Source organism: Stigmatopora argus, chromosome 9, assembly GCF_051989625.1.
Source record: "Stigmatopora argus isolate UIUO_Sarg chromosome 9, RoL_Sarg_1.0, whole genome shotgun sequence".
Taxonomy (NCBI): Eukaryota; Metazoa; Chordata; class Actinopteri; order Syngnathiformes; family Syngnathidae; genus Stigmatopora; species Stigmatopora argus.
The window spans coordinates 15,209,394-15,222,054 of record NC_135395.1 but is presented as its reverse complement, the minus strand read 5'-3'; the positions used below and the strand labels follow the sequence as shown (position 1 = coordinate 15,222,054).

Genomic DNA, 12,661 nt, shown 5'->3' with positions numbered 1-12,661 from the left:
TCACATGGGCTTGACAGACAAAGGCTAATTGTTTGGTTTTTCTGTCTCTTATTTTTTGAAAGTTGATGAGAGAAAATACATGTTCTCCCATTTCAAACATAGTGATCATTGGTGATGTTAGATAACATTAGTTATGTCTGTAAGAGTAAAAAGGCCAACATAAATCAATTTTATTTATTTTTCTTCACCTGTAACGGAAGTGCAGAAGAGAACACATATCAGATAAGCCCCCCCTGCGGAGACACGCACTGCACAAAAAGGGTACAATTCAAGCAAATGACTCCATTAAGATGAAAATAACAGACCGATCCATTGGAATCGTCCACTTACTTAAATACAGGCTGTAGGTAGGCTAATAGGTTGTTCTACTAGAAATCCCGTTTGACAGAAGATAAAATGTGGTGGGTAAACAGAGCAATTAGGGAGCAGCCAGATCTTATTTTATCCCTCTGCCTTATCTCTGTTTCCTCTCTTTCACTCACTGGGTAAACAGCAATTGTGGCAATATTTTCTCAACGATCTCTGTTGGGTTTTCAATCTCAACAAACGTTCAGAGCCCATCTGACTGCAATGTGGACTGACCCAGCTTATTCCCACCATGTCCCTGGCGCCCAACGAAAAGGACAGTCGCTATAAACCGCAGGGTTCATTTCCGGCTAATCCCTTGAAGTTCATTATATCCTCCAATTCAAAGGAGACTCATTCAGCAGAGGGGCATTAGCCTGCTAACCTGCCTCACTTCTAAATAACACTGTCCTGTGTGTGTGTGAGACGGAGTGTGTGTTTGTGAGCGGATTGCCAGCTGGCAGGAGGAACCAGCTGAGACAGTTTATTTTTCAGCCCTGGATAGACAAAGTGTTTATTGACATTTTCTGTGGATAACAGAGAAAAGTTGCTAGGCTCAATGTGCATGTGTGTATGCGTGTGTGTGTGTGTGTGTGTGTGTGTGTTTTGGACAGAAATGCGTATTCAGCAGCTAAGCAGCCTCATTGCAGCTCTGCCACCCCTCTACTTCATTGCCTACCCTTTTTCCCCTTTCACTCCGTTTTCAATTTCTTTAGCTCAATTGTCACGTCCCCTGTTCCCATCCTTCCTTTGACAAAACAGTAAAGTTTTCAATGCAATGTTTTGCTGATCCATTTGTCTCTTTACACTCTTGACAGTGTTAGTTCATGCAGTTTGAGCAAATCCTCATCACACATGTTTTTCATCCTAATATGTCAACAGGCAAGAGCATGAGGCGAAACACACACAAACGTTCACAATGCTTTCATCATAGGCACAATAAATAAAGTCACAGAAAGTCAAAGCTTAATCTCTCAAGGTAAATACCCTCTAAACTTTGACCAATAATCCCAGTCACACAAAACTTCAGTTTGTACTAAGTATATTGATGCAAAGTAGTTGCTGAAAACAATAAGAATGAGATGCCATTATTGCAGACGTTCAACCTTTGCCATCAATTTGACTGTTTCAATGTCCAATATTGCAATAGTAAAGAGTTCATGCCATTGTTATGAACTTTTTAATGGTTGGTTGACTTTCACTATCCAATGATAAATAGTTTTTATTTTGTAACTTGAACAGTCCAGCGTGAAAAGATTTAGTTTGATTAAAGACATTCCTTTGTACAATGAACAAACTTGCACAATGACACTCTGAAACACATGAAAACACATGCCTCTGCCTTGGAGAGTCATCTTTGTCTAATTAGAAGGTAATAATCCGCTAGAGAAGAGTAATCACGATCAGCCAAAAACAAACCATGAGCACAGATGTGTGTCTTTCACCCACACTCATACATTTGCATATGAATGCACACATGATGTTATAGGAATGTTACCTTTACATAAGCATTATTAGAAAAGACAACATTCGTGCACATGTTCTTGGTTTTCCTTTGTTTCTGTATATATTTTTTCCAACAAAGCAATTAAAAATTTATCACATTAGCAGTGACTTGAGTTGACTTCCCTGGCAGCAGTAAGCTAGTCACTTTAAGTCTAAAAATAGCCTAGCTTTCCCCCATGCATAATAAATGGCTAGAGACAGCACTAACGTTAGCTCTTTCCTGGAGTGCTCAGCTATGCTCCGTTTGGCCGTCTCAGCTCTCCTGGCGTTCTGGGGAAATGTTCCCAGACATGTGCTCTGAGCCAGATATTATTCCCACATAAACATTCGCAAACCCAATTCCCAGCCAATCCACGGCAACTGTGTTCCATTGCATTCTCCGTCATGCTTGACTAAAAAACACAAGACATGTCTGTCCACCTGTTAGGTTTGGTAATGGCAGACTACTTTGCCAACCCGCACACACAGACAGGATGCCGCTTCCTTCAGGATTATCTCACTATGGTCAGTTTCTGCTTGGCTTGGCCAGTCTCATTTCCTTCTCAGCATCCACTCTCTACATCCAACACATATGGTCACACAGGCCCTCCTTCATGCAGACAGACATGCAATAACATGTGGGGTGTTTTATTTAATTGAAGCCATTTACATGTCCTCCAATATGCCAGGAAAGTGCCAGGCTGCCACTCCAAACTCATTTAGAAAACAATCTAAAGACCCATGGCCAATAACACTTTGCAGTCATTGGATTCCCAACTTTTCCAAGTATTGAACTCCACTGTTACAGCACCTCTCAACATCGCCTTTGTTATCTGGGGTGTTTGTTTATTTTCTACATTAATTGGATTCGGGTAACTTTCCAAATCTTTCTTTCATTATTAAAGTAATAAAAACCAAAGTTTTTTTTAATTTAGTCTTTTAATACTGTCACTGAAGAAGTCCCATTAAACAACTTCAAAGGTTTGTCGCCCTTGCTTGCAGCCTCTATGTTTATTAGCTCAGCCGAGATTTGAAACCCCCGCCCAGAACAAAAAGCGTGGGTGTACGTGAACTAGAGCAAGACATTGAGAGAGTGTGCCTTTGAGCCTCAGTTTCCTTCTTTGCCAGAGTCTGCCATTAGGGTGTCAGTGGCAGAGTGAATTTATTTGCTGTGTGGTTACTGGGCTAATGATTGATGTTACCCCAGCAAACAGTAAACCAATTAGAAAGCTGATGTAACGTCATTTTAAAAGCCTCCTAATCACGTTCTTCTTGAACCTGGGACCCGGGCCTTCCCTAATGAAGATTTATACTGGATCAAAGGAGAGCCTAACACCATTAACAATAGATTGTATTCCACCAAAAATCACATTAGGACTTTCCCTTTCCCTCCCATCCGACCTTGGCTAAATATATCTGCTGATTACAAGTTCAGCGACACAAAAGAAAAGAGAAACAAGGATGCGGAGACAGAGAGGGACACAAAGATATATCTAGTTGGCCCACAGTTACTAATTGTTAAGACAAATGTGTATGCTGATGTACATCATTGCAGTTGCGTAGAGGGAAATAAATTGCTGCAAGCTGCTGATACTAGCACACAGGGCCTGTGACTACCACCAAGAGAATTTCAAGCGATGACAGAGAAAGCTGAGAGTTGGCCAAACTCCTTTACTATTATTTTGGAACACAATGTCACCTGCTTTATAGATTTATATCCCCTTAGATTTCAGTCTGTGCAGATTATTAACAGCAAACTGTATTATATATAATTAAATAAATGCTATGCAAAGATAGCTCAGAAAATGTGGTTGCTGTAACTTGGATCATTGCTATCCTATGCTAGGGGGACATTTATTTTAATGTAGTTATAAGTCCAAACTGATAATAAATATGTAAATATCTACAACAAATAGTCTGTTTATATGCCCATCTTTCAATCCATTCCTTTCCTAATGTTAATTTTAGTAAAGTCAATGTTGAACCACAATTTCAACGGAATCACCGATTGTCATTGATGAAATTTTGGTCAAATATTCACAAAAATGGTTTAAGTTATTTGCATTGTTCATTTAAATGATTTTGTTCCATTTCATATTTAAAAACAAAACAACATGTGTACATAAAATACAATAATTCAAATGAAATAAATTAATCTTGTGTTGTTTCTGCCCCTTTTTAAAATTATCAAAGCGGGCTAATTCCACAATCAAATTCCTTTTGGTCTCTCTATCTCTCTTTTTTTTAAACTATTGTGCAAATGACTTACTTCATCAGTGTTTTCATAATTATTTAATTCACTTGAATTGAATAGCTTTTTAAATGCACTCATTTTGCTTGCCTTTTGTTAATGAATAGGCTGTTTCACAATATTACCCATTCAGTCCATCTTTCTATTACGCAGGTTTTAAATCTACGTATTTATTTTATCTTCTCATCTCTCAAAAGTGAATTTAACCAACAACATAATAGGAAACTAATTTGAAAATATGACATAAAATCAATCATTACATTTTTGCTGTTATTTTTAAAGTGTATTCCAAAATAAAAACGATATAATTTATACACATCCATTTTCTTATAGTTAAAGAAAATTTAAAGAAATAACCAATTTAAAAAAAAGATTAATAAATTATATATATTTCAATTCTCGTGCCTGGAGTAGAAAAGACAAAAGCACAATGTAGAGCTATTGATTGGCCAGCATCTAAATAAGATCAGCAAATGGACGCATAATGATATAATGTGAAGATGTGATGAATGGCATGAACATATTCATAAAATTAAAGCATGATAGAGTGGATGAATGGGTAGTTTTCTTACCCGTGGAGGATGTCTGGGCACGGAGCAAGTATGAGTCATCTGGGTGGGGCTCCAGGTGAGAATGGGTGGAGTTTTTCTCCAGGAGGGGAACCTGGCACTCCCTGATGGGCGGAGACGGACCAGGAGAGGGGTGGTGTGGGACGGACGAAGAAGACGGATGGGACGGAGGGAGCAGGGAAGAGGAAGAGGTTGGAGGCATTGGGCGACCTGGAGGATGGAAGGAGAGAAAGATGAGCCGTGAAAGTTTGACAAAACAGATGGTGAGGACTGACTGTGATGTAATTTGATTTTGATGGTACAGATAAAATTTATAATCTGTGTGAATAAGTGTTAGTTCATTCATGAAAAATGAACTCAATCTATGTGTTTAAGTTCAATGAACTTAAATACTTGACAAATTTATTCTTTGCTTGACTTATGCCTTCAACTTTTTATTTTAAAAAAAAGGAAGAATGTGCTCTCCGTCTCACTGGAATGGGATGATGGGATTTGAGTTTTCAATTGGGACCTACATCAATTCTACAGCCATTTTCTACATGGGTACGATACGAGAACAGTCATTCTTTAAATAGCCAGAGCCATGGGACATGTGGACAAAATCAGGCTGTCCCGTACACCAAAGAGACAAAAGACGGATGGAGAAAATCGCTCTACTCTCCAAAGGTTTGAAAATCAAGGACAAAGGCAAATCTAATAAATTCTATTTAGAGAAAGAGCAAAATATAGAATAATTATATCTGTCATATTTGTAGCTCAATCCATCAACAACACTGATAATTAGGACACCGAGTTCAACTAATCCACTAAAGAACTCAGGTTATTATAGCCACTAATTAAATAGTTAAAAAGAGGAAAATGTCACTATGATAATCATGTATTTCCTCTTGATTGTACAAACTAAATGATAGCCTTTGGCTCTAAGATTTCATTTACAGTGGAACAAAAAAGAAGCACAGAATAATGTGTTGTTATACACCTATGGTACAAGCTTATATATATGGGTGCTAAAAAGGAACTTCTGGTGAGCTTGTTTTTAGCTCATCACATTTCATTCAGCTTTTGACAATTCACAAGGAACATCAGGGTTACAATATTATATTGTATATTATCTTCTTTTTTAGAGCGGCCCGGTGATGCGAGTGGTTAGCACGTCGGCCTCGCAGCTCAGGGGTCCTGGGTTCAAGTCCAGGTCGGTCCACCTGTGTGGAGATTGCATGTTCTCCCCGGGCCTGTGTGGGTTTCCTCCAGGTACTCCGGTTTCCTCCCACATTCCAAAAACATGCATGGTAGGCTGACTGGATCCTCTAAATTGCCCCTAGGTATGGGTGTGAGTTTGCATGGTTGTCCGTCTCCTTGTGCCCTGCGATCGACTGGATTTAGGGTGTCCCCCGCCTCTGGCCCAGAGACAGCTGGGATTGGCTCCAGCACCCCCACCAGCCTAATGAGTATAAAGCGGTTCAGAAAATGAGATGAGATCTTGCTGAATGTTGTTAAAACCCATACAAAGAAGTGACTTTGTCAACCAAATGTTTTTTTTTTGCTTAAATGGAATGGATGGATTTCTCTTGCTCAACCAGAACATTTGTTGCAGCAAATTTACTAGCAAGCATTTGACCTCGTTTCAAAGCAGATGAGACAAACCAATGCCACTTCCGGCGTCTGTGTAATTTTGAGAGTTGATCTCCCATTTGATCACAGCATAGCATAGCAATACACCATATACAGATGTATTTTAAATAGATATAAAAATGTCGCTTTTAATTATCAGGCATCGATAAAATTGACTTTAATAAATTAAGATGTTATTCCTCTGCATGCAATATCGTGCCATGAAACAATTTAGCGTGCTATCAAACAGAGTATTGGCATAAAGTCTCATCAATGTGAGATGCATTTCTCAATAGGTGCCATCATGTCTTTATAGAAATCCATATATAAGAAGAGGAGCCAGAGGTCCGTCCTATTCAAACTGGCCCAGCTTGAAGCAGTGTGTCATGGAAACCGGAGCTGGCATCGATCCCCGCCTAGGCATTAACTGCACCCCAGAGAAAGGTCCAGATTTATCTTCAATATAGGAATGTGTCGGCACGTGTGTGTGTGTGTGTGCGTGCGCAGGTGTGCAGGCAATTGTGTATTCACATGTGCGTGCTTCCGGTCAATCTCATCAATTCAAACTGAGAATAAATGTAAAAGCAATGGCAGAGCAAATAATGGGTCGTACATGAGGGAATAGATGGCAAGGGAACATGACAGGGCAGAAGGAGTAGGCTGTGTCTATGCAGAGGTCAACTTGAAGAAAGGACATGAGTTATACAATATTGGACTGAATGACAAAAATAAAAATTTCTAGACTTATTTTTCAATGAAAAAAATTAAGCAAATTGAGACAGGGTATTTAGGTGATAAGAATTAATGAAGAAAAGCCAACAAACAAATGATAAAAGGGCATAAACAACCTTTACTTATGTAAAACAAGCAATTGATCTCCTGTAAAATCAACAATGCTCTCCTAATTATGTTTGAAAAAGGATATAGTTGTTTGCATATTATACAAGGAATTTAATAAGGATGTTGGTGACAGTATGCAATGGTAAACAACTTCTTATGGGCGTGCGTATAGCAGCCCAATTCCAAGCATGATTCATTTTGCCTGGCATTATTGTGTGTTCACACAAACAATTAGCCTGAATGGTGTAAGGTGATGTATTTTCTGGGGTAGCCATTAATATTTTAAACCATTTTAATTACAAAAGAGACAAAAAATTACTATAGTTGGCCAAAAGCAATTAAGGCAACTTTAATCTCTTCGGCAATTATGCTGTGGGGCATCCTTAACTCAGCCATTTTTGCCCGCTAAATTTCTGAGAAAGGTCAGTGAAAATTGGTTTGTGTTATTAAAACAAAAGCTTGGCAATGAGCTCTCACGGTAATCTGTACAATCTGATTCTTTCCATCTTTGTGCCGCCTCTCCGGTCATCTGTAGGTATTTCTTCCCAGCCCTCACTTTTAAATCAAATGTGCTGATTAGTGCAGTGACAAAGTGCAGTTGTCAGGAATGCAACAGTGAAGCATGAAAATCTTTGACTTTTGGATATAACATTATTTCACAACTCTGCTGTGGCATTACAACGGGCTTAGTTCCGCTCGTCGGCTTTACAATGTCGCCTCTCTTCCCTGTCCTTGCCGCTATTTCTGTCCCCCGGTTACCACCGCCCACCCACCTCGCCCCGTCCATCCGTCCACCCATCTGGCTGAGGTGAGCAGTGGTCTGCTGAGAAGGGTGTGCAGAGAGTAGAGGGATGGAACGACAGCTGGAGTGCCGTCAGAAAAGGATAGACAAATTACCCTTCTAACGAGATCCGTTTATCATCTCTTCATCTACTCCATATTTCCTCCCAGCCTTGGTCTCACACCACTACACACCTGCACGACAACAGTGAAAAGGAAATAATCCCATCCCTCGACTTTCGATGCTGCCCTAATTTCACTGCTCCTGGTGTGCAATTTTGTCAATCTGTTTGCACGTCAATTAGAGAAATAATGACGGGGAGATAAGATGGAGATTGGAAATGCGCCAATGAATTGTGCACAGGAAGATGGATAAAAAGAAGAACTGGGCACACCCATGCTGGCACATGTGGAGAACCATTACCACAGCTGCTGTCATCACAGATGTTAGACTGAGGGGGAGCTGTCAATCAGTGTGTGCACATGTACATGCTTGCATTACATTCCGCATTCATGGGATGTCATCTTAGGGCCCTTTGAGTTGTTATCGAACTCTTCCATCTCATCTCCATCACTTCCTTTCTCCTTTATGCCTTTTTCCGCTATCTAATAGCGTGGTGAGATTCACACTTGTGGGAATGAGTACAACAAATGGATGGCACACATTGCAGCTATCAATAAGTGGTTCCTGTTTGCTTTTCAAATCTTGAATGTGTGCTGTCACATCCCCGGCCTTTTTCTGTAATCAGTGCTACTGCAGAGAAGGAGGGATAAGACGAGTACAGAGTGGAGTGAAAGATAAGAGTGTGGTTCAACAGACTTGCGCAGCAGACAGAGCTTTAATTAATAAAGATGGGCTTTTGCAGCTTAAAGAGACGATTGTATCGCCGTCTCTGTCTTTGATGTGTAACACAGTCTGGCCTTCTCTGGCCTTGAGCTATGCTTTTTCTCTCTTTCATCTTTGCTTGCATTACTCCAACCCAAACATATGTAGTCCCCCTTTCCGAATAAAACACACACAAAAAAAAAGTATTCTTGACGAAAGCCTTCAGATAAAGCAGCAGCATGGGAAAATGCTGCACAGATATACAAAACATTATGCCCAAACACCATAACACAGAGATTTTAAAATATTTTTGCCTAAAGTAAATAAAACTGATGAAAACTCTCTAAATTATTGATAAGCAATAAGGCCAGCATGAATTATAATGTGAAACTGTGACCCTTTACCAAGTTTTAAACAGTAACATTTCTCCTGTCGCCAGATCGATTCTTTGGCTTTGCCGCTACTTTCACATCACACTACTTGTGAAATGTTCGCTTTGACAAGAAAATGGTTAATTAAAAATAGTTGGGAATCAATTGTGTTTAGTCAAATTATTTGACACATTAGGTATTGAATAAGAAAAATAGGGTAACATATACACAATCAAACTGACTGCAAATTTTGTTATCTCAATTATATGGATGTGACTGACGACAATCACTAGTCAGGCCCAATAATTTCTCAGCACCTCATCAGTTTCATTCCAATTACGCCTGCCAAAGCTGTAAATGTGTAATTCATCTTCTATATTGCTGAAACATTTCAGCCACCTGGCTCTGGCTGCAAAGTAGACCACACAGGGAACTGGTAGCCAATCAGTTGCAGGGCCAATGGTGACAGACTCCCATTCACTGCGACCTGAACTGAGTGGACAGGAATGCACACAAAGTCAAGCAATTGTACCGATACAGAATCAGAGCCCAATCTGTATTGGCTGCAATCCACAAACTTTTTTGTGACACACTCACCCAAAAGAAAGACACGCCTTCGATGTTTTGATAAAAGAAAAAGATGAGAGAAGATAAATGCCAAGCTGGGTGGCATAAAGAAGTCAAAGTTGTTTTTAAGTGGGAAGTAAATTGTATTTTGCACTATGCCAAAGAATGACATTAAAAAGAATTGACTTTAAATAAATGTTGTATGGTAGCAAAACATTAAAAAAGTAGTGTTAATTATTGTATTTGACTATTTTACGAAAAAATATCCAGGGTGTAACCTGGACTGCATCTTCACCTTTCTCCAATTGCTGTCAAATGTTACCTGTTGGAAGATACTGATTTCATAACACCCCACACAATTTCCCAGACTTTAATCTCAGTCAAGTTGTATCATTGCTATTTAGTTCATGTGGTTTCCTTTGATTGTATTGGTTTACCTTATGGATTTGATACACCATATGAATAAAATTACTTCCATTTTATAATTACCTAAAGCATAATTGTGGTGCAATTTAAAGAGAAATATTTTTTTATTATTACACCAAAGAAATATTGACTCTGGTTCAATCTTAATTTTATATTTTTAATTTTCTTCATTCATGTCATCAAGGGCACAGTATGTATATTAAATTTGTTTTACCCAAAGACTGAAGGAGAAACATGATTATTATTTCTTGCGAAAGCTATTATATAACTAAAATGCCAATGCTATTTACTATAAATGTAATTCAGAAATAAAGATAGTGTATTCTTCCCTAAGGGTATAGAGAACTTTTAAAAGAAGTTACTTTAAGTCAAATGTCATAGCCTTGCAGATGGATAATTACTTTATATATTAAAGCAATGTAAGATACATGAATGGCATTTATTCCATTTTTATTTTAAGAAGAGCAAAGACCCACGGAATAAAACAAAAAAACAGAAGAAAAAAAACACTTCATCTTTTGACCTAACCACACAAACTCAACCCAGAGCCTCCCTACATTTGCTAATTGAAACATGCCTTCTTGTTGCTGTGAAGCAGGTGCGTGTCTTGAGTATACACATTAGAATGCTATACTCATGTTGTCCATTGTCAGATGTCCACTGTGTAACTCGGGGCAACCATGAAGACTGAATTTCCATATAGATTACATACATGTTTTTGCTCCTGTTGTGGATTGATGGTATTGTTATAGATTCTTTCTTTGAACCCTTTCTGAAAGCAGTCAAAATAAATAGCCTCCTCTTTCCACATCAATGCAGCCACACACACTGGCGCATGTTACAAACACACAAACGTGAGCCTGCCCAGGTGCAAAGAGACAGTCATTCTCTCAGCCTTCTATTACCACTAAACATGCTCTTTAGACTAAAACAACCTGCAAGAGAGTCATCATCTTTTGGCGCGTGTGAAATGTGTGTGTGTCTGCGCACACTGTGACAATTCATACGCAATAAACCTGCTATTTATAGGTTGTGCAATAAGAAAATAAGAACAATAATTCCGTTAAAATGAAGTCTATTATTTTTTGTTAACACAGATCAGCCACTTGAGCATGTTCAGGGTTAAAACCCTGAACAGAAAGAATGTGTGTACAGGATGAGGCAATCTAAAAAGTAGATAAATATAAAATATCTAAATATATTCAAATTAATAAAGAATGTTGCATGAATAATGTAACGTGTATCATAATACTACCATCTTGCTTAATTGTACTTTAGTAGCTGGGTGTGTTGCTATTTTTACATTTACTACAATGTTTTGTTTTGTATTTAAACTAAAATGACCTACTGAGGGTCAATAAATGTATAGTAAATAATATATAATTGTGTATGACCCTTAGACTAGTATATATTTTTTGGTACGGCAGAAATATTCATACATTGCAGAACGCATTTAGAACAGCAAATAAGTTTCAAAATGTGTACTGAAGAACCATTGTTTGTTACAAATAACGGAGACTCAATGGATGTGCATAAGCTATAACACAAGTGTGTAGGCAATTAAAACTTTTTGGGAATGTATGTTAGATAAATTAGGATTGGTCTTGTTAGTGAGTTTTTTTAACTTCTTAATGAACTTCTCAAGAACCGATTCAATTAAAAACATAAATACATTTAAAAAAAATCTCTAAATGACATGGGATAGTTGAAAAGAGACCTTCAGACCTTCTGCCTATTAAACCTGGTAAATTAGGCCATTACAAAAAAACTACATGCTAAATATGAATATATATATAAAAAGAAACCAGAAGTCATATAAAGATATACCTTTTATAGATGTGATACTCATTTACCATTACATACCTTTGCAACTTTTTACAGCAAAAACAATGGCAATGCTCTTTTTTTCATGTCGGTAAATGGTAGATCTTACATGATAACGGTCTGTAAAAGACGCAAGTTTGGCAAATATAGATTTGGGTCTCGCCCTGCCTAACCAGAACCGACCTGAGCGTGCAGTCTGTTCGAACCTCAATAACTGCCTATGATGTATACTATGGGCTATGACAATGCTTAAAATAAGAAAAATAACAATGTAAACTTTGGGGTATAAAATCAATATGAATAAATGGAGGGAGCATTGAATGAAATAATTTGTTTTCCTAGACTCACTAGGTCCTTGAGAAGGTAAAATCAGCTTTGTACGTATGTGTAACCTCATGGATGAATTTCATTTCAATGAATACTGCATGTGATCTCACAAAGTATTTATAATGTATGTGTGTGGTTCAGTCAGCGCTAATTTCCCCGACAATTAAAAAGATTGGGGCTATAGTGCAGTAACTGTGATCTGTATGAACTAATTGTATTTAGACGCTCATGATGAATATTGTTCTGTAGCTGAAGGGAGAAAAATGCCTGCTACTCTGATAATTACATCTATTTTTGGTAACGACAGATCAGTAAGAGATATAGAGGAAAAAAGGAACCAGATCAAAGATAATTACTATACCTCACTTTCAGTAATTGTGTAGATTGAAGTATGCAGGTGGGGGGAGGAGGATGAGTCAGGATTGAACATTCCAGATGC

General features: G+C 38.2%; 1 protein-coding gene across 1 annotated transcript in view; it reads right to left on the bottom strand.

Moving 5' to 3' along the window:
- LOC144082081 (teneurin-2-like) overlaps positions 1 to 12,661 on the bottom strand; it is a 163,469-nt gene that overhangs the window by 55,697 nt on the left and 95,111 nt on the right. The window contains exon 5 of the mRNA XM_077608915.1: positions 4,654 to 4,860. Within this exon, the coding sequence (XP_077465041.1) occupies positions 4,654 to 4,860 (207 nt within the window). The remainder of the gene's footprint in view (positions 1 to 4,653; positions 4,861 to 12,661) is intronic.